Raw genomic sequence first — 20,179 nt, forward strand, 5'->3', positions numbered from 1 at the left:
TTTCACTCAACTTTCATTGTGTTATGTAGAACAATGCCCACTTGATTTAGTCAAAACTACAAAGTATCCATGATGAGTAAATATACTGGTCACCAATGAGGACTGATTTAACCACTATAGCATTCATCAGTCTTGCCACTTGTTATGTGCCAACTCACTCATGCATATTACGTAGTCATGTCTTCCTCCCCCAGACCAACATGTCACTGGTACAGAGACGGCGTGCGCCTGCCGGAGAAGAGCCATCAGATCAACAACAAGGAGCGAACTCTGACCCTGCCCAGTGCCAGCCCAGACAACAATGGCCTCTACTATTGCTGTGCCAAAAATCCAGCCGGGCACGTGTGCAGCAATGCCAACTTCACCCTCAATATCATAGGTGTGTATATGGACAAAGATTCAATAAAGAAGAGGTGAGGAGGGATTGCAGTTTTCCCCATAGTTTCATTGCAAAGCAACACCCAGCAAAGCAACACTGGCATCAACATAGTGAATAGAAGCCGTAGCTGAAGAGAGTCCTTTGAACCTGTCTCTTTCCTTTCTTATGAACTGTATACCTCTTTCTCAGTCTCTTCATACCTCACACTATCACCCCTTACCCCCTGTATAGATAAGAGTTTCCCTCGTCCCGTGGTGGTTCCTGAGGACTTGGTGGTGATGAGGAACGAGGAGGCCCTCCTTAACTGCCTGTTCACTGCCGAGCCCCCTCCCACCCAAGAGTGGTACCACCAGGACGAGCTCGTCACCAACAAGTCCCGGTAAGACAGGGTTGATATATACACATACATTACCAGCCAAAAGTTTGGACACACTAACTAATTTTCTTTATTTGTACTATTTTCTACATTGTAGAATAATAGTGAGGACATCGACTATGAAATAACACATGGAATCATGAAGTAACCAAAAAGTGTTAAACAAATCAAAATAGCCACCCATTACCTTGATTACACCTTTGCACACGCTTGGCATTCTCTCAACCAGCTTCATGAGGTAGTCACCTGGAATGCAATTCAATTAACAGGTGTGCCTTGTTAATTTGTGGAATGTATTTCCTTAATGTGTTTGAGCCAATCAGTTGTGTTGTGACAAGGTAGGGGTGGTAAACAGAAGATAGGCCTATTTGGTAAAAGACCAAGTCCATATTATGGCAAGAACCGCTCAAATAAGCTAAGATAAACGACAGTCCATCATTTACTTTAAGACATGAAGAATATTTCAGGAACTTTTAAAGTTTCAAGTGCAGTTGCCAAACCCACAAAGCGCTATGATGAAACTGGCTCTCATGAGGACCTCCACAGGAGAGGAAGACCCAGAGTTACCTCTGCTGCAGATGATACATTCATTAGAGTTACCAGCCTCAGAAATTACAGCCCAAATAAATGCTTCAGAGTTCAAGTAACAGACACATCTCAACATCAACTGTTCAGAGGAGACTGCGTGAATCAGGCCTTCGTGGTCAAATTGCTGCAAAGAAACCACTACTAAAGGACACCAATAAGAAGACTTGCTTGGGCCAAGAAACATGAGCAATGGACATTAGACCGGTGGAAAACTGTCCTTTGGTCTGATTTTTGGTTCCAACTGCTGTGTCTTTGTGAGACACAAAGTAGGTGAATGGGGATGATCTCTGCATATGTGGTTCTCACGTTGAAGCATGGAGGAGATGGTGTGGAAGTGCTTTGCTGGTGACACTGTCAATGATTTTATTTAGAATTCAAGGCACACTAAACCAGCATGGCTACCGCAGCATTCTGCAGCGATATGCCATCCCATCTGGTTTGCGCTTAGTGGGACTATAATTTGATTTTCATACCTCCAGGCTGTGTAAGGGCTATTTGACCAAGAAGGAGAGTGCTGCATCAGATGACCTGGCCTCCACAATCACCTGACCTCAACCCAATTGGGATGGTTTGGGATGAGCTGGACTGCAGAGTGAAAGAAAAGCAGCCAACAAGTGCTCAGCATAGCTGGTTGAGTGTGCAAAGTTGTCGTCAAGGCAAAGGGTGGCTACTTTGAAGAATCTAAAATATATTTTTGATTTAACACTTTTCTGGTTACTAAATGATTCCATGTGTTGTTTCATAGTTTTTATGTTTTTGCTATTAATTAGTCTAGTCTCCTAGATGTGAATTACAGTTTGAGGAAGGCTCCACCATATACATCCACTCTAAGGCTGTGTGCTTGTGCATGTTGTGTTAATGAATGTTTTGGATGCATGTTGACATTTTGAGGTGAATTCTGCAAACCGCTAATGTTTATTAGTATCTCTTCCAAGAGTCCTTTTAAAAATGTACAAATATACAGAAAATGCAAAACAAACAACGGGTCCTCTTTCCTGAGTTGGCCAACTTTCCAGAAAATATTCATAATGAAGTCTGTATTTTGTTGTGACCTTCTTTCTCTCCCTCCCTAGGTTGGTGATGTTGAACAATGGCTCCCTGCTCATCACCCAGGTGAAACCCAGAAACACTGGGCTCTACAAATGTGTGGCCAAAGGGCCCCGCGGACTCCCTGTCACTCTGGAGGCCACCGTGAACCTAGCAGGTAAGGGAGTGCACACACAGGCATGCACAGTTTTGACACACTACCTCAAGACAGTTGTTTGAATCCTTCAGTTTATGTCGAACTTACTGAACCCTGTCACAGTTTAACTCCATTAATAAATGTTATCCCTCACTAATCTGCACTATCTTTAGCTGGGTTGGCACGGCAAGGTCAACAGTTCCACTCTACAGTTGAGTGGTGTACTGCATTGCCTTCATGATTAGGACACAAGATATTCGTTTTCATGTTGTTTTTTTCTGATGTCATGAACTATCACTCCCTTCCCTTACAGAAATTGAGGAGATGGGCCCCAGCCAGAGCCGGGTCTTCTCGGCCAACTCCCTGGAGCGGGTATCCTGCCGCCCCCCTCGCGGCCACCCGGAACCCGATGTGTGGTGGGAGTGGGGCGGGGAACGCGTTCCCTCAGAGGGCAGGGTCTACCAGGACGGACTGGAGCTGGTCTTCAGCCCCACCCAGGGGGAAGACTCAGGATTGTATACCTGCGTGGGCCAGAACAAGGCTGGTACCAGGAGGCAGGAGCTGACTGTCACCGTGGCCAGTGAGTATAGACCTCAAGACTGACCAAGACCCTAAAGGCTTTTCATACTACTGAGCCGAGCCAAGCCAAACCAAGCTGGTCTGGTTACACATCCACAATTGTTTCTGGAACCTTGATGAAAAGCACAATGTGAAATGAAAATATCAGAACCAGCACAGTTTGGATCAGGTCAGTAAGATGGTGTGAAAAGGGGATTTGTGGTCAATACGGAAGGAAACTGTCTAAAATTGAAGCAGGGAGGTAGTATGTAAACTTGTCCAATAAAAAAAAAAGCTAATTTCTGGTTTTGTAACATATTGCTATAGTGTGCCCTAATGAACAGGACCCAGGTGTTTCACTGTTGAGGCGGGAGTTGGACAAAACTCTGAAGGACTGTGGCTCTTCAGGAGTGTGGTGTTTGTTGTGACCTGCACCCGCTGAAATGTATTGGGTGTAGACACTACTTTTGAAGAGATGCTAAATGTGTGTATCCCCTAGCCCCTCCGGAGTGGGTGACAAAGCCAGAGGACAGCCAGCTTGAGGAGGGCCTCCCTGGGTACCTGCATTGCCACACCCGTGCCACGCCCCAGCCCGAGGTTACCTGGTACCGCAACTTCATCCCCATCACCACCGAGGTCAGTCCAGGTTCGAACTGTGTCCTGGTCATTCTGAAAAGAAGTGGGAATATACACTAAGAACTACTACACACCGAGTGTACAAAACATTAAGACCACCTGCTCTTTCCATGACATAGATGGACCAGATAAATCCAGGTGAAAGCGATGATCCCGTATTGATGTCACTTGTTAAATTCACTTCAGCCAGTGTAGATGAAGGAGAAGAGACAGGTTAAAGAAGGACTTTTGAGCATCGAGACACATTGGGTATGTGTTCCATTCAGAGGGTAAATGGGTTAGACAATATTTAAAAGGACATCCAGCCAACTAGACACAACTGTGGGAAGCACAGGAGTCAACATAGGCCAGCATCCCCATGGAACACTTTTGACAATTGAGGCTGTTCTGAAGGAAATGGGGGTGCAACTCAATATGTCATGTTTTGTACACTCAATGTATATACTTATATTTACAAACGGTTCTGGACATTGTTAATGTGACATTCTCGCGTAATGTTACGCAAGGTTCAAGTTAATTTAAGAATCATTTAACAATAATCCATGTAATGCAATACATTTCTCAAATATGCCCCTGACGCTGCATTTTACATTCACTTTTAAAGCCAATGTTTTTTGCTGTGCTGCAATAGATTAACTTTTTAATGCCCATAACTGTAAATATGCATAAAGGTGCATTAACTGCAGTAACTTTCATTACCTTTTTAACCTATTGTTAACCCATTATATTTTGACTGTAGGACATTCGCTTTAAGCTGTACCCCAATGGGACCCTGAGGATCAACAGTGTAGAGGTGTATGATAACCACTTGTACATGTGTCGGAGCCAGACGGAGGCCGGGAGGGTGGAGGGCCGGGCCCGGGTCTTCGTACTTGGTGAGTGTGCACATGCGTAGGTGTGAGTTTGTAAGTGAGAGAGACAGCATGCAGGTGTGTGGTAGTGCCATGATGTGTTCGTGGTGTGAGAGTGTGTACAAATAACTTTTGTGTGTGGGAGTGTCATGTTATATGCGTGGGTGTCAGGGTTTCCATCAGAAGTGTTCTGATTTGTATAACATTTTAAAAACCAATTGCAGGTAAAACACAGCTATCCTGTTGTCACCGGTGGTGTGAGGATGTTCTCATATTTTCTGTAGATATACTTTTTATTTCTTAACTTTCAATTTTGAGCTCAGTAGCAACTATTTTACAAACAAGATATTTGATATGGCTTTGAGAAATGGAGCGTGCGAGCTGCGCATTGGCCATTGCGAGTGCATAGGCCTCATTGAGCGGTAGGTTACGACTGGGGACACTAAATGTACTGTTAGACTAATACATGGCTACTAGCAGTGGGTATTCAATTTAGAGCTAGGGATCTAGGTCATGTGTTTTGAGTTTCCACTTACTCAGGTGGTGAATTAGCCCATGATATTAGATCATATAAAGATGCAGGCAAAGTCATCTGTATTGAACCCAACCGCCCCCCCCCCCAAAAAAAAAAAAATTCTGAATCCCTATTTTAACAGTAAAATGTAACAACAATAGTATAATTTTCTACTCAAAATGCATGGCAGTCACTGGAGTATGGTTGGACATAAATATTTTGAAAGATGATGAAACAACGTATTACTTCAATACCATCACAGTAGTTTAATATACATTTTAATAAAGCACTGAATGACTTTATAAGATGATAGGCCTACTAATTTGTCCTATTGCGTGATGCCGTGAACATTTTGTGTGTGACTAAATCATGGTTTGGTGCCACCAACTGAAAAACTTAGTGGCACCAGTGCCACCAGGGGAAAATGTTAGTCTGGATCCCTGCCACAAGGGGAATGTATTCCGTATGGACAAGTTCTAATATTGTAGTGGACAAAGATGAGATGAATGTAGGTGCGGCCGAATGCAGGCTGCAACTTGCTATTCAGGTAGAGGTAATGTTGGAACATTATTATTAAATAAAATTTAAAAAATGTAATTTGTTATTGTAGGCCTATTTATTCATCTATACCAGTTCTTTAAATCTGTTTCATTCTGTTGACACACATTTGTTGGCTAAATTAGGTTTGATCTGTCTTTTTAATTGTGTGCTCTGTATTTAGTTTAAGATGTGTTTTAAGTAGGCCTGTTGTAAAATAAATATCATTAGCCTATTGCTGTCTATTGTTGGGTAAGGTAGGCACTAGCCTTTCTTGGTAATTGCTGCAATATAGCTTGTTAAACCAGTTCACAAGTGTTTTTGTTCCATTATGTTGAGACATTTTCTTTTACTTACTTTTGATATGACCCTGATAACGTTTAGAAGCTTTTGTGACGGTTTGGGGTGGTGTAGCCTATTACACTGCAGGCCTATGATATGAAGGCAGTGCGCCCCGGCGCTCCAACTGACTCTGTCAGTTGAACTTGTGAGGTAGAATGTTTTAGGCCTAACAGAGTTACTCCTATAATCTTACAATATAACGCCTGTATTTATAGAAAAATATTCTGATAAAAAAATGTATGAATTATCCCCCTTCTGAACGCATATATCTGTATAGCAGACATTCGCCTATTTGACATGTATAAAGAAATTCAGTTTTGCATATGCTACACATCGAAATACAAGGAATAAATAGTGTTTTGTAATTAGTTATAGGCTGTTTTTAAGGACATGTAAATGTCTCTCTTGGCCAATATCGCTGATTTATTGATGGCGCTGGAAGACCTAATGGGTTACGCGCCATAACGCAAATGGATGACCGGTAAATGTATCAAATGTCCAATAAATGTAAGTCTTCCTGGTCACTTGTCCAGTGCCAAATTTTCCTGACGGAAACCCTAGGGGGTGCGTGTGTGTCTTTGTCTGTGTGTGTGTGTCTGTCTCTACTCTGTGCTCGGTCTCCAACATGTTTGTCTCCTTCCTCCAGAGAAGCTGAAGTTCACCCCCACCCCCCAGCCCTCCCAGTGTCTGGAGTTGGACAAGGAGAGCACTGTGCAGTGCTCTGCCAAGGGCCGCGAGACCCCCACCATTCAGTGGACCAAAGCAGGTGGGTGATCGCGGACCTCCTTGCCTGCCTTTGTACATGTGGGTGTCTAAGTCCTGTGTTGCTCAATCCAATCCAAAATCAACTCGTAGCTCCTACCCCTTGTACCTTTACACTTCTAGTTGATCTCAAAGGATAGTATGGGTGTAAGCAATATGGTAATAACTGCCTAGCTTATTGGCTCAGTCCGATCTTCTGCCATATTTCTTACCCCCACTGTTTCTACCAAGCTTATTGGAATAGTTAGATTTATTTATTTAATTATAGTTTCATTGTAGATGTAAATGGGTTTTCTAAATGGGTTTTGTCTATAATCTGAGAGCTGTGCTCCACTTGTAGGACAATAAACGTGAATGTGAATCTCTAATATTCCCCCCTGCAGATGGCAGTGAGCTGCCGGAGCATGTAGTCCAGACCGGCGGCGTGCTCCACTTCGCAAAGGTGACGAGGGACGACGCGGGCAACTACACCTGCCTGGCATCCAACAGCCCGCAGGGCCAGATCACAGCCGCCGTGCAGCTCACCGTAGCAGGTATCCCTCCACTAACACTAGTGGCACCAATGCAGGTCACAGACACACCACAAAGCTGCCACCTATACAATCAGACACCACACAGACCAAGGGTCCTCTGGATGTCGTCCTCTACTTTTAACCAGAGATTGATTTCTACCTGTGAAAAATGTATATGTATGCTCCAGCCAACCTGTGACAGTAATTAAGTTGAAGGGTTAAGTTTAGAAGCAAAAATGGCAGTAATCAAGATGGCAGAACTAAGTTGTTCACAGCTAATGTAGACAATCCCCAAATGTTTCTAGTTTTTTTTTACCAATGATTTCATCAACTGTGCTAATGCAACCATCACCAAAGCTGTCTCCAGACTCCAACGCAACTAAATCCATCTTAACCAACACTTCTCTTCCACTATTTATTTCCTTCTCCCCTCTCTCTCCCAGTGTATATAACATTTAATATGGAACCGGAGCACACCACTGTTTACCAGGGCCACACAGCCATTCTGCACTGCCAGGCCACCGGCGACCCCCAGCCCTTTATCCAGTGGAAGAAGAAAGACAAGTTCCTGGAGCCTCGCAAGAGCAGGTAGAGAACCACAACTGTCTGTTTTGTTAAGGCCCAAAGTCATTTTGTAGTATTTGGTTTCTCATTTGTGGGTTTTTTGTTCTGAACACCGTGCTAAATGGAATGTTTGGATTGTGTTTTGCTAGTGACATCTTCCCTACCATGATAAGAACCCATCTAGCCTTTGCCATATTGCCATAAGCCAGTCCCAATTCCCTTCCTATGCCTTCCCTTAGGTCGAACATTTCATTATTTGCAGTTCTATAAGGTAAATGCAATATGTTGGAAGCTCCTTATACCTTGAGACCCCTCAGATCAAGGTCAAGGGGAAGGGAGTGAAATAGGACTGGAGTAAAGTAGGGAAAGGAATTGACTGCAGCCACGGCCTCACCCCTGTCCCCTCTGCTGTTTTCTCTCCAGGTTTCAGAAGATGCCCAACGGCTCTCTGGTCATCCACGACGTGAGTGTGGAGGACACGGGAAGCTTCACATGCATCGCTGGCAACAGCTGCAATATCGGCCACACATCGGCAGAGCTCTATGTCGTAGGTAAGACACCAGGAGATAAACTGATAAACTTTGTGTGCCTGCTGCAGCTGTCTACAGTATTTTTGTGGTTGTGGTAGGGGGAGGAAATCAAATGGAGCACCAAACTAAATACCTCTTGGTGCTTGAATGTGTAATTACACTAACCGGGTCAAGACAAATGAAACATTTCGAGACTGCAATGTCTCATTTAGGATGTACTAAGGATGTACAAAGGATGTAATTGAGTGGCGCCGTCTTGAAGTGTCCACTTGACATCTGAGGCTGAGATGGTGATTCAATAGACTCCAATAGGCTTTAATTCAATAGAGAAGCACATCACCAGACCCTTTCGTGTGTGTGTCTGCGTGCCAACAGAGAAGCCCGTGCACCACTCGTTGGAGGAGGACGAAAAGGCGCCCTACAAGATGATCCAGACAATCGGCCTATCGGTGGGCGCCGCCGTGGCCTACATCATCATCGTCCTGGGCCTGATGTTCTACTGCAAGAAGAGACGCAACGCCAAGAGACTAAAGGGCCCAGAGGGAGAGGAGGCCGAGACAGAGCACCTCAACGGTCAGCGTTCAGTCGATTCCATTCAGTTGAATTCAGTAGTGTCTGGTTTTCCTGGTAGTGTGAGGAGAATTGAGTTGGAACTTTATTGAAAACATTACAAATATGTATAGTTGTTGTACTGCATGTACATGTATTACTAGTGACGGGCACCGATATGCAAAGTCAATATTCGTTATCAGTTGCAATTATTTTTTTATACGATATCAGTAAATGGCGGCAAAAAAAAAAATAATGTTAACACCACAACTGTGTGTTAGCCTCTGGAGTTAGTCTCCAAAACGGAACTGTTTCAAGTGATACTTCATTTCCATGGCTGTGTTGCTTTAACATTTCTGTACCTAGAAATAAGAAGAGCAATCAGAATGTTTAGTTACTGGTATTGAAGGATGCCATTTTGTCCTGGCACTACAGGGGGCACGGTGCAGACCAACGGGCAGGCCACCGCTGAGATCCAGGAGGAGGTGGCACTGACCAACATGGGCACCACGGCCAGCAGCGCCAATAACAAGCGCCACAGCAGCCACGACAAAGGGCCCTACCCCCGCGCCAACTTGACCACCATCACCACTCTGGGTATGGAGCAAAGCATGTGCGCACAGTCATTGTAAATAAGAATTTGGAAAAGTTGTCATTGTAACTAAGAATTGGTTCTTAGTTGACTTACCTGTATAAATAAAGGCTATATACAATCATACTGATTTCCTTCTAAACAGGGAAAGGTGAGTTTGGCGAGGTGTTCCTGGCCAAAGCCAAGGGCATCATGTCGGCAGGAGGAAGAGGCAGTGAAGATGAGGAGGAGACAGTGGTGCTGGTGAAGAGTCTGCAGACGCGGGACGAGACCCTGCAGCTGGAGTTCCGCCGCGAGATCGAGATGTTCGGCAAGCTGGGCCACCCCAACCTGGTGCGCCTACTGGGCATGTGCAGAGAAGCCGAGCCCCACTACCTCATACTGGAGTACGCTGAATTGGTAAGGATGGAGCTACTTGCTTACGCTCTGGGGTGAAGTTTCTCCTAGGTACAGATCTAGGAACAGTTTCCCCTCCCCCAAACCTTAACCATTAGTAGGGGAAATGCTAAACTGACCCAAGATCAGTGTCTACGGGCAACTTAACTTCACCCTACTCGCTACAAACACACACACTTTATGTATTCTACATGGCAGTCAATTGTATCATTGAAATACATGTCTATTAAGATAAAATGCATTGATAAAATACAGATTTAAAATATGAGCTACATACGCACACACTGACCCCAGTGCAGTAAAAAACGTGTGTGGGTGTCCCTTTTTTAAATCATCCATGATTTAGCATCGACCCCAGACCTGTGTATATGTTCCTAGGGGGACCTGAAGCAATACCTCAAGATGTCCAAGAACAAGGAGGAGAAACCCAAGTCCCATCACCTCAGCACCAAGCAGAAGGTCAGTTTACACACACACATACTCAAAAGAACGCATACATTAGCATCTTAAACAGGTCGTGGCTTCAGTGCAGTAGGCCAGGATTTGGTAGCTGGTGCTTACAGTAAGTATCTCCTGTTGCATCATGCCACTGGCTTTCACTGCCTGTTGGACCACTCAGAAGGAGAAACAGATTAACCATAAGATGTGATTTAAAAAGCCATTAAAATGCTTAAACACACACTAACTCACTCACTTGAAGACACACATACGCTTGAAAACACAGTGATTTAATGCTTTCTATGTCCCACTCTCTCTCCCTCAGGTGGGGGTGTGTCTGCAGGTTGCCCGGGGGATGGAGCATCTATCCAATCAGCGCTTCGTCCACAAGGACCTAGCCACCCGCAACTGTCTGATCAGTGCCAAGAGACAGGTCAAGGTGTCTGCACTGGGGCTCAGCAAGGATGTCTACAACGAGTAAGATTACATTGAATTAAATCTTGATTTAACCAGGAAAGATCCCTTGCGGTTGAAAACCACATTTAAGGTTTTGATTAATTTTGATGAATCCAGTCATAGAATAATTGTTTCGATAATTTAGGTTTCCCAAAGCAAGTCTCCATTTAAAGAGACTTGTGATATGTAAAGTGATGACGTATGACAGACTAAATTAACTGTGGCGCCACCCAATGACCAAAGATCACCCTCTCCCATCCTCTCTTCCTCCTCTTCCCCTCCAGTGAGTACTATCACTACCGGCAGGCGTGGATCCCTCTGCGCTGGCTGCCCAGCGAGGCCGTGTTTGAGGACGACTACTCCACCAAGACGGATGTGTGGTCCTTCGGCGTGCTCATGTGGGAGGTGTTTAGCCTGGGGGAGCTGCCGCACGCTGCGCTCGACCACGACAAGGTCCTCGAAGGTGAGGGCAGTCAAACTGGATCTTGGAAATGTTATTGAAGGATGCTGCTTCACCCCAGATGGGGGTAGAGGTAGAAGAGCACTATTCCAGGGTCACATATTTTGTCATCCTCCTAATGGGTTACTTTATCCTTTGCCTGCTCATAGTTGTTTAAAACCACACAATATGTCACTAAAATCCCATCTATTGTTTTAGTACAAAACATAGTTTTCACATGTTGACATTGCAGTGATGTTTATTGCGCTCTCCTGTTGGTCCTTTCAGAGTATTGGTCATGAGTGAAAGGATAGTGAGGTATAAATGTTATTTTGTTTCCCATCTATTTGAGTTTCACTCTAACCCCCACATGTTCTTTCCCTCAGTCTTTATTTCTCTATCCCTCCATCTTTCCCTGCATCTCGCTCGCTCTCACCCCCATGTATGTCGTTCTCTCACGTCTTTCCCTCTACCAGAGCTGAGGGAGGGCCGGGGGAAGCTGCCCCTGCCCCAGGGCTGTCCTTCTCGGGTGTACAAGCTGATGACTCGCTGCTGGGCCTCCAGCCCCAAGGACCGTGCCTGCTTTAATGACATCGTCTCTGCCCTCAGCGAACTGCCCTCCGAGAGCAAGGTGTAACACACACGGCCCAGGTGCACAGTTTGTGTGTAAGGGTATGAATGTGTTATCAATGGGGGGAGGTGACGTGTGTGTGTGTGTGTGTGTGTGTGTGTGAGAGAGCGGTCGTGTACAAATGTGTACGTGAGGTACGTATACACGTTGTTGTTGTTGTTGTGCATGCATGTATTGGCCTTTTGAGTTTGTGTGTCTAGCACTCCAGGACTATCCTACTCTGCCTGGTTGGCCTCTAGTTAGCGTCTACAAGAGCAGAACGAGACTCTTAACAACTAGGAAATTTGGTCGCAAATGAGGACCCAGCCGAGAAGAGATCAACATCCAATGAGCTTCTCCTTCTCTATGGATTAAAATGACTATTTTTTACAATGAGGACTTCTATTCTGCCTTAGCAGGTCAAATGCTGTCTATAACATTTTAATCTAGAAACTAATGACAGTTAACACGGTTTTCACCCCAATTGAATCTTTTCTGTTACTCATGTTTGCAAATGGACAAGACAAAAGGGACATTTTCTTCCCAGAGCCAAACGGGACATGAAGGTACAACCTCTTCGGGAGTAAAAATCGAATGTCTCTCACCCCGTTAGATATGATCAAAACGAGGTAAAGGGCCAGCGGTGGCATTATTGAACTTGTGGAGTTTAGCTGGAGTGTGGATGGAATCACCGCTCACAACCCTAGTTTTCCTTGCCTTGAAGGTAAATCTTTGGTTGGTTTTAAAGTATAGTCGTGGTAGTATATGGACCCTGAATTAGCTTCAACATGCTGTTTTGGAGTTAAGGTAACTGATCTAAGTTGTAGCATTATAGGCTAGCTATTTTATAAAGGCCATCCTGTCATGAACAGTTTTGTACTCCTATCAAAGATGTCTGAATGTTACTGCTCCATTTGCCCATCAATCATCCAATCCTATCACGACCAGAGCTTTTCCAATCAGAGTGGGAGAAACCTTTCTTCGTAGACATTCGTCTAAAAGTGCTTTGTATACATGCTTAAAACATGCACTGATCACAACTATACATTTTTGTTTTCTAGAAGGATTGTTTCGGAGACCTGTTAACTTATTTTAAAGGTCCTGTTTTGTATTTTTTCACTGTATAGAAAGGTACTAAGCTTCTTTGATATAATTTTTTTATGTGCGAGGCATTTTATGATGTGTAATAGTTTGTCCATTTTCCTTTTGCCCCCCCAAAATTGAATTAAGGTTCACCTGAATTGAAAAAAAATGCCTGGCAAATGAAGGACTCTGCATCAGATTGCTGTCTTGCTATTGTTTTTATATTTACTTTCTTGCTTTTGTTTTAATATTTACTTTTTTACGTGAACATTTTTATACATTGCAGTTTTCTATTTTAAGTATGTTTATACAAACGCATATTAGCCATGGCATATACATGGCGCTGGTCCAATAAAATGTTGTAAATGTACCTTTTTTGTTTGTACGCCGTTTGGTAAATATTGTGCATACAACATTAACAAATATAAGATCTCACTGGTAACTTGTAGAGTTTAGCTTGAGTAAGAGTACAAAATATCTATTTCAACAGTTTAACAAAAAATAACCCTCTGCAATGATATTCAAGCTTTGTCCACATCTGATATTTATCCAAAGTTAATATCAGTATCAAACTCAGGAAGTCAATTTTTTTGTTTGTTTTGAGGGTCAGTCCGGCTTGCAGAGTGATGGAGGATGAAGATCTGTGAATCCTAAATCCTGCATAGTGTGGCTCCGTGAACGTGATGTGGAATGCATAAGGAGGGACACTTGACCCACGTTCTGAATCGATTAGGTAGAATCACAGGTCGTCTCTGGGCCAGTCCAGATAAACCCCAAACCGCCTTGACTGATGAGCGCAGGCCAGCTCCACCATTTCAAATTTAAGTAACCAGGTAGAAATCTCAGGAGGAAGGATGGAACTTGTTCCCCCAGCCTTTGCATTTTGCTCCATGTACTCCCTCCCTTACTCCTTCCCCTTCTGTTTGGACATCACCCCCACTGATATGGCTCTGGGTTTCTTTCCTCCAGTCCACTCTGCGTCCCAGTAGCAGCGGCCCGATGGCTGCTTGAGATATGAATCCGTAGGGATTCTGGGGTTCAACGGGATATGTCGGCTTCCTGGGTCATTCTCCTGGTTTCCCCTGTCCTACAGTGTCAGCCGACAGGCATCCAAGGGACACAGAATTCTCTATCAAACTGCTAATATCATTTGTGACAGATAATCCCTATGATCTGTAACAATACATAATATAACCCTGCAGTGAAAATTATGCTAATTAAAATACGTTTTCCCAGCTACAACTTCTTGTAGTTCTGCCAGAACTCACATTTCATAAGCCCTGGTTTGTTTCAACACACTCAAATGGTCCACAAGGTGGAAAAATGTTGACCATTAGAGTTGTGCAATTCTCCACAATGGTTCTAGCTTCCAGATGGCAGGAAATACCAAATTGAGGACTAATGATGTGCGCGCATCGATGTGGCCTGAAGAAGAATTGTTATGATGTTGAACGGTCAGATAGCTGGCAACAATCGTAGGTGGCTCATTCAGCTCGTATCTTATTGATACACTACATAGACAAAAGTATGTGAACAACCCTTCAAATTAGTGTATTTGGTTATTTCAGCCACACCTGTTGCTGACTAGGTGTATAAAGTCAAGCACACAGCCATGCAATCGCCATAGAAGAATATTGGTAGTAGAATGGCCCGTACTGAAGAGCTCAGTGACTTTCAACATGTTATTGAGGAGTGGTAGGCCACATAAGCTCAAAACGGGACTGCCGAGTGCTGAAGCGTGCAAAAATTTCCCAGAGTTCCAAACTGCCTCTGGAAGCAATGCCAGCACCAGAACAGTTTGTGGGGAGCTTCTTGAGATGGGTTTCAATGGCCGAGCAGCCGCACAAGAGACTTACAGGAATGTCATACACAATGGATAATTAGCTTCCCTACAGAAAAGACACTAACCTTCACACATCAAGATGGCAAGTGGGTGTGGGGACAGAGACGGCAGGGGTTCAAACTGTAGAACCCAGTTCCTACATTTTATCTCTGGGACCCTCAGGATGACAAATCAGAGCAAGATTACTTAATGTACGTACATTGTTTACCTTTAGAGGTCAATGTGTCAAACCAGTTGCTGTGCTAAAAGTGTTTTGTTGTTGTGCACTCAAACAATAGCATGGTCTTTTTTTTTCACTATAATAGCTACTTAAATTGGACAGTGCAGTTAGTTTAACAATCATTTAAGCTTTCTTCACATAAGACATGTCTATGTCCTGGAAAGTTGGATGTTACTTACGTCGTTCTAGTCACATTAGCGCACATTAGCAACAACCATCCTGCTTTATGGACACCGATCCCGTAGAGGTTAATCTGATCCTTGATAAGCCTCAGGTGGATGGATTATCTTGGCAAAGGAAAAATGTTCACTAAAAGGGATAAACATTTGTGTACCAAATTTCAGAGAAATAAGCTTTTTGTGCGTATGGAACATTTCTTGGATCTTATTTCAGTTCATGAAACATGGGACCAACACTTCACATGTTTTTATATTTTTGTTCAGTGTATTATCGTTGACTGCAAAAATAACTAATCAAATAAAAACCAATTATTTAGTTTGTTTTCTTCTGAACTTTGAGCAAAAATCAAATTTTCGACATTCTGAATCTGCCAGTGAAGTTTCAAATAGGCGTAGCTTGTGCATCACTATCCCTAGCTAGCAATAGCTAACAGGGAAGAAATCAGAAGGCGAGCACGGAGTGTGGCTGGGCCAAGCTAGAGCAGCTTGTGAAGTCTCTGGAGCTATTCACAATTCACACGACCAACATCACTGACAGCCAGTCGCTGTCTGATGTGGTGCCGTGTCGTCTCAACCTTGAGGCACACTTGCAGTCAACTACTGTTGCAAAACAGTTGGCACAGGTCCTCCTGAAGTCACTGCGTGAGTGCTTCACATGGAAGATGCCAGCACGATGAATCCAGCAAGCATCTCAACCACAATGCTTCAGAACTATAGCTTCCTCGCATCGAAGATTGTGTCTGAGGTAACGGTCTAGCTGGAAGGTCAACCTGGCAGGGCATTAAGTGCCCCTGTGAGCTGTGGAAATACTAGGAAGAGATATAAGGTGGGTATGTTTAGTCGCCTCTCCAGTTCTGGCATGCAAGGATGCTTTTTATTCAAAGCTGTGCCCTGTGGCACTGGATCTTGTTTCTGCCCCTGCCTCCCAAATGGTTGTGGAGTGAATATTCTCTGTCTGTGGACAACTGTCATCAGGCTTGAGAAACTGAACGACCACCTCTTCTTGAGTCTTGTAGATAAACCAGAAAATCTTGTATGGTTGAACAGAAAGATGTTTTTACAAACCCTGTTTGAAGGGGTTAGTCAATGATACATGTTTATTACATAAACATACCATGGCATGACTTCATTTGTTTTTTTCCTCTTTGTCTGGTAAAGGTACTTGATTCTTCCATCTACTACTAAAGTTTAAAAACAACATTGGATTGTTATAAAATGGGAATGAGAGTTTCCTTCCATATTTCTTGCATCAGTTTAGGCACTTATCCTTTAAATCCAAGTCACATTAGGATTGATTTATAATTTAAACCTAACCTACTGTTTGTCCTGGCAATGGAGTTGTATGGAGTCCTCTAGTGGCCAAAAGCCTGTGTTTAGCATGGGCAGCGCCATTGAGTACTTTCACCATTTTGATTTAGTCAATGGGGTGGGACTTCCAACTGATCCCTCCTGATGTCCTGGTTGGCATGACCTGATGACCCAGTGGAGTCATGACAGCTGGGTCATCAGGAGGGATCAGCCAATGAATTTTACTGGTGAAGAAGAAAATAGACTATTTTAAGATAGAGATGGCCTCAATGGCACTGCCCACGCACACAGATGGTCTGTCTATCCAAGTATATGGTCCTGGCCCATCACCATATGTATTACTTCTTGCCACTGGGGGCAGTGACACCCCACCCCAAGCGTCCCACACATAGGCTACTTTCTGTCCCTAACTAAGTAATGAAACGAAATATAAATGTGTTACAAAATAAAGAGTTAAATCGGGTGTGAAAACTGAATTTCAAATAATATCGAAAATAATATTAAATCACAAAACGACCATAAAAGGCTGTTGAACAGTGGACTGTTTTGGGAAACATGTTGGTCAGTACAAACTGTCATGCAACGTAGCAAACATTGAACTGAACTAAACGCACCCCTGGCCACACTGCCAAGCCACACCCACCAAACGGGAGCAAACATACCTCAAAAGCTGTTGAAGAACAGTGCACTGTTTTGGGGAAGCATGTCATTCAGTTCATTGGACCGAACTGGGCTGTATTCACTAGGAATTAAACGTTTCGTTGTAAAACATTTTACATTTGCAACTTCTCTAGGATTTGGACTAATTATTACGCCACTGAACTCTCACCCCAGGTTATGTTTATGTAGCCACATGGTTATTTGGAGAAGCCTACTGGCTAAATCTGAAATTAGCCTCTGTCTCTGGCAAAGAGATGTCGTGCAGGGGATCTACACAGATTGCCAGTTGACACATTTAAAAAGTGGAGAAAATGGGTCTCTGAGTCAAGCTTTCAATGTAGTAAAATTAATCTCAGGAAGAATCTCAATTGCACACTCCTTGTGTCCTCGCCTCCTTCTCAAAACCCATTGGTGGCAAAAGCCAGAGGTCCCTCCCCACTGACCTCCTCTAATGGGTTTTGAGAAGGTTGCGCTCAAATATATTGGGATAATCTCAATTGCATACTCCTCGCATCCTCTCAAAACCCATTGGTAAATTGCAGGTACCTACCATCGGGGTTGGGTAGGTTACTTTCTAAATGTAATCCCTTAGTTACTAGTTACCTGTCAAATTGTAATCAGTAACGTAACTTGGATTACCCAAACTCAGTAACGTAATCTGATTACATTCAGGTACTTTTAGATTAATTTTCCCTTAAGAGGCATTAGAAGAAGCCAAATGTAAGTTACCAATTGAACATCTATTGCAGGATAAATCGATGTTAAAGTTTACATAGCTGGCCATATATGGATGTTAAATTACTTTATGGGTTGGTTATGTAGGCTTGCTCTGCACTATGCAGCTGTTGCAAAAGCGCATTCAAAAACAATGATTGATAGGCAGTTTAAACTTTTAGAATTCAACCATTGGTTTAAAATACACACTTAGATTTGTGAACGACAACCCAAACCTGCTGCGCGCGTGCATAAATGTATTTTGTCCCCACACCAAACGTGATCACGACACGCAGGTTAAAATATCAAAACAAACTCAACCAATTATATTAATTTGGGGACAAGTCGAAAAGCATTAAACATTCATGGCAATTCGGATGCCGACAGCAGTCGCACCATTGAAAGACATAGCTTGGACTAGCCTACAAAAGCCTTCACTGCTCTTTTCCCATGATCCATCAAACATAGTCATCATAGTGGTCAGACTCGCTCAGGTGGAACAAATTTAAACTTGCACTTTTTTTTCAATGCTGATTTGAATGTCATTGAGAACAAGTGTCAACAAAAAAAAATTCGTAAACATTCTGAATTTAAAAGTAATCTAGTTTTTAAAAAGTATCTAATTACAATATTTCTACTGGTAACGTAACGGATTATAGTTACCGTTTTAAGTAATTCCTTACGTTAATGTAATCCGTTACTCCCCAACCCTGCCTACACTAACCTACAGTGTAAAACATTGCCATTCAAACAGTGTTGAAAAGAGAACGGAACATTCTGCTCCATTGTAAAGTGCAACTGTGCCAAAATATTTGAGCGCAACTAAGCGCATTTCATTACCTTGTAAATTACACATAGGACCTGAAATCAAATCTTATTTGTCACATGCTTCCTAAACAACAGGTGTAGTAGACTAACAGTGAAATGCTTACTTACAGGTCCTTCACAATGCAGAGAAAAGAATAAGAAAACAATGAGTAACGTTGCTACTGTCTATGTACACGGGGTACCAGAAATGTAGCATAACACAGGATGGTGACATTGGCGGAAAGGGAATAGGGGATACCTAGTCAGTTGTACAAATGAATGCATATGGATTCAGGGTTGTTAGGGTACAGCATAAAGGCAAATTTCCTTTATCAATGCAGTTACCGAAATATAAACGCTAGATGGCAACATTGGCATGTTTAACTAGCTTTTGACATTGCAAGTAAGACGATAGTCCTAGATATGGCTTTTTACTTCTGCTATTACTAAACTAGGTGATAATATTACTTGTATTTTTAATGTATGTATACGAAGTCCATCCATTTTGACCAGGAATCAATGACCAATTTGCTTATAAATTATGGTATGCTTTACAAATAGGGTACTTCGAATGTTTAGGAAGGTCATAATTTAAATCGAGATGATATTCCACCCAAGAATGATGATCATTATGATGCTTTCCAAAAGGTTCGCACATGCAGGCAGATCATCGGCAGCATAGGTCAACAATCAAGAACCTTCTCCTGCTACTACAAAGACGTCATCATCCTAAAAATGTTCTTTCATTCTTAATGAAAAAAATCCCTCCCTTTGATTCATGTTACTCGATCCCTCTCTCGCCACCTGGCGTTGCTACTGTCATGTTCTTTCCTTTTACAGCGTTACGAAGGAATATATTTTTTTGGCTTGCATGTGTTCTATAAAATATATGCCATGAACATTGGTTGTACCCGCGTAGGCTATCCTGCATGAATCCTCGTCTTTTGGGAGGGAGAATGAAGGTCGCTCCTGTGTAGGGTGTTCCTTTTACTACTATTCCCCCATCTCGCGTTCCTAGTGTGTGTCAGCCCATCTATCAGGGTGGATCAATGCTGGATTCTCTGCTTCACACAAACTCCTATCCGTTCTCTCGGCCCGCTACACTCGCTTGCCTCGTACCCGGGGGCGCATCTATCAGCATAGATAGCCCTGCGCTGGCTCCAAGCGGGCCTTGAAGTAGATATGCTGTAGTTTGGAATACTGCGGTTTGGACGGTCGGGTTGGAAATGCCGGTGGTGTAAAAAAAAGTATAATTAATATTTCCCTCGTCGCACTGTTCTCGGCGGCTGCCAAGCTCGGTGCTTAGCGGCCTGTACACACAAAATGTCGACCAGAACGCCATTGCCCACTGTGAATGAGCGTGATACAGAGAATGTAAGTATCCAATGTATATTCTTCCCTATGGTCTATATTTTTCTAATGACGATATTATTTTTTGCTAAGTCTGTGTGGTGATGCGTGTGAATCATAATAATGCTAAAATTGGGCTTGTCTATGTAACCTATCGGTGAGCAAGTTAGCGGCATAGCCCGTGGGGGCAATGGGGATTTAGC

General features: G+C 43.3%; 2 protein-coding genes across 7 annotated transcripts in view; both read left to right on the top strand.

Annotated features, from left to right (window-relative positions):
• The window catches only part of LOC110493769 (inactive tyrosine-protein kinase 7), a 37,956-nt gene extending 24,686 nt beyond the window's left edge, over positions 1 to 13,270 (top strand). Inside the window, exons 4-20 of the mRNA XM_021568239.2 lie at positions 195 to 379; positions 611 to 758; positions 2,417 to 2,547; positions 2,840 to 3,106; positions 3,584 to 3,720; positions 4,460 to 4,595; positions 6,611 to 6,730; positions 7,110 to 7,259; positions 7,682 to 7,826; positions 8,226 to 8,353; positions 8,708 to 8,905; positions 9,317 to 9,478; positions 9,619 to 9,872; positions 10,248 to 10,328; positions 10,633 to 10,784; positions 11,048 to 11,226; positions 11,679 to 13,270. Coding sequence (XP_021423914.1) covers positions 195 to 379; positions 611 to 758; positions 2,417 to 2,547; positions 2,840 to 3,106; positions 3,584 to 3,720; positions 4,460 to 4,595; positions 6,611 to 6,730; positions 7,110 to 7,259; positions 7,682 to 7,826; positions 8,226 to 8,353; positions 8,708 to 8,905; positions 9,317 to 9,478; positions 9,619 to 9,872; positions 10,248 to 10,328; positions 10,633 to 10,784; positions 11,048 to 11,226; positions 11,679 to 11,839 — 2,734 coding nt within the window. The 3' untranslated portion in view covers positions 11,840 to 13,270. The remainder of the gene's footprint in view (positions 1 to 194; positions 380 to 610; positions 759 to 2,416; positions 2,548 to 2,839; positions 3,107 to 3,583; positions 3,721 to 4,459; positions 4,596 to 6,610; positions 6,731 to 7,109; positions 7,260 to 7,681; positions 7,827 to 8,225; positions 8,354 to 8,707; positions 8,906 to 9,316; positions 9,479 to 9,618; positions 9,873 to 10,247; positions 10,329 to 10,632; positions 10,785 to 11,047; positions 11,227 to 11,678) is intronic.
• Positions 13,271 to 19,407: 6,137 nt separating this feature from the next.
• The window catches only part of LOC110493770 (serine/threonine-protein kinase MARK1), an 80,963-nt gene continuing 80,191 nt past the window's right edge, over positions 19,408 to 20,179 (top strand). For 4 of the 6 annotated variants that reach the window (XM_036949759.1, XM_036949758.1, XM_036949761.1 and 1 more), the window contains exon 1: positions 19,409 to 20,000. In XM_036949759.1, coding sequence (XP_036805654.1) covers positions 19,950 to 20,000 — 51 coding nt within the window. In that variant the 5' untranslated portion in view covers positions 19,409 to 19,949. Of the gene's footprint in view, positions 20,001 to 20,179 lie in introns of all 6 variants that reach the window. The other 2 variants (XM_036949757.1, XM_036949760.1) reach the window with 1 other exon arrangement.

Source organism: Oncorhynchus mykiss, chromosome 17 (genome assembly GCF_013265735.2).
Source record: "Oncorhynchus mykiss isolate Arlee chromosome 17, USDA_OmykA_1.1, whole genome shotgun sequence".
NCBI lineage: Eukaryota > Metazoa > Chordata > Actinopteri > Salmoniformes > Salmonidae > Oncorhynchus > Oncorhynchus mykiss.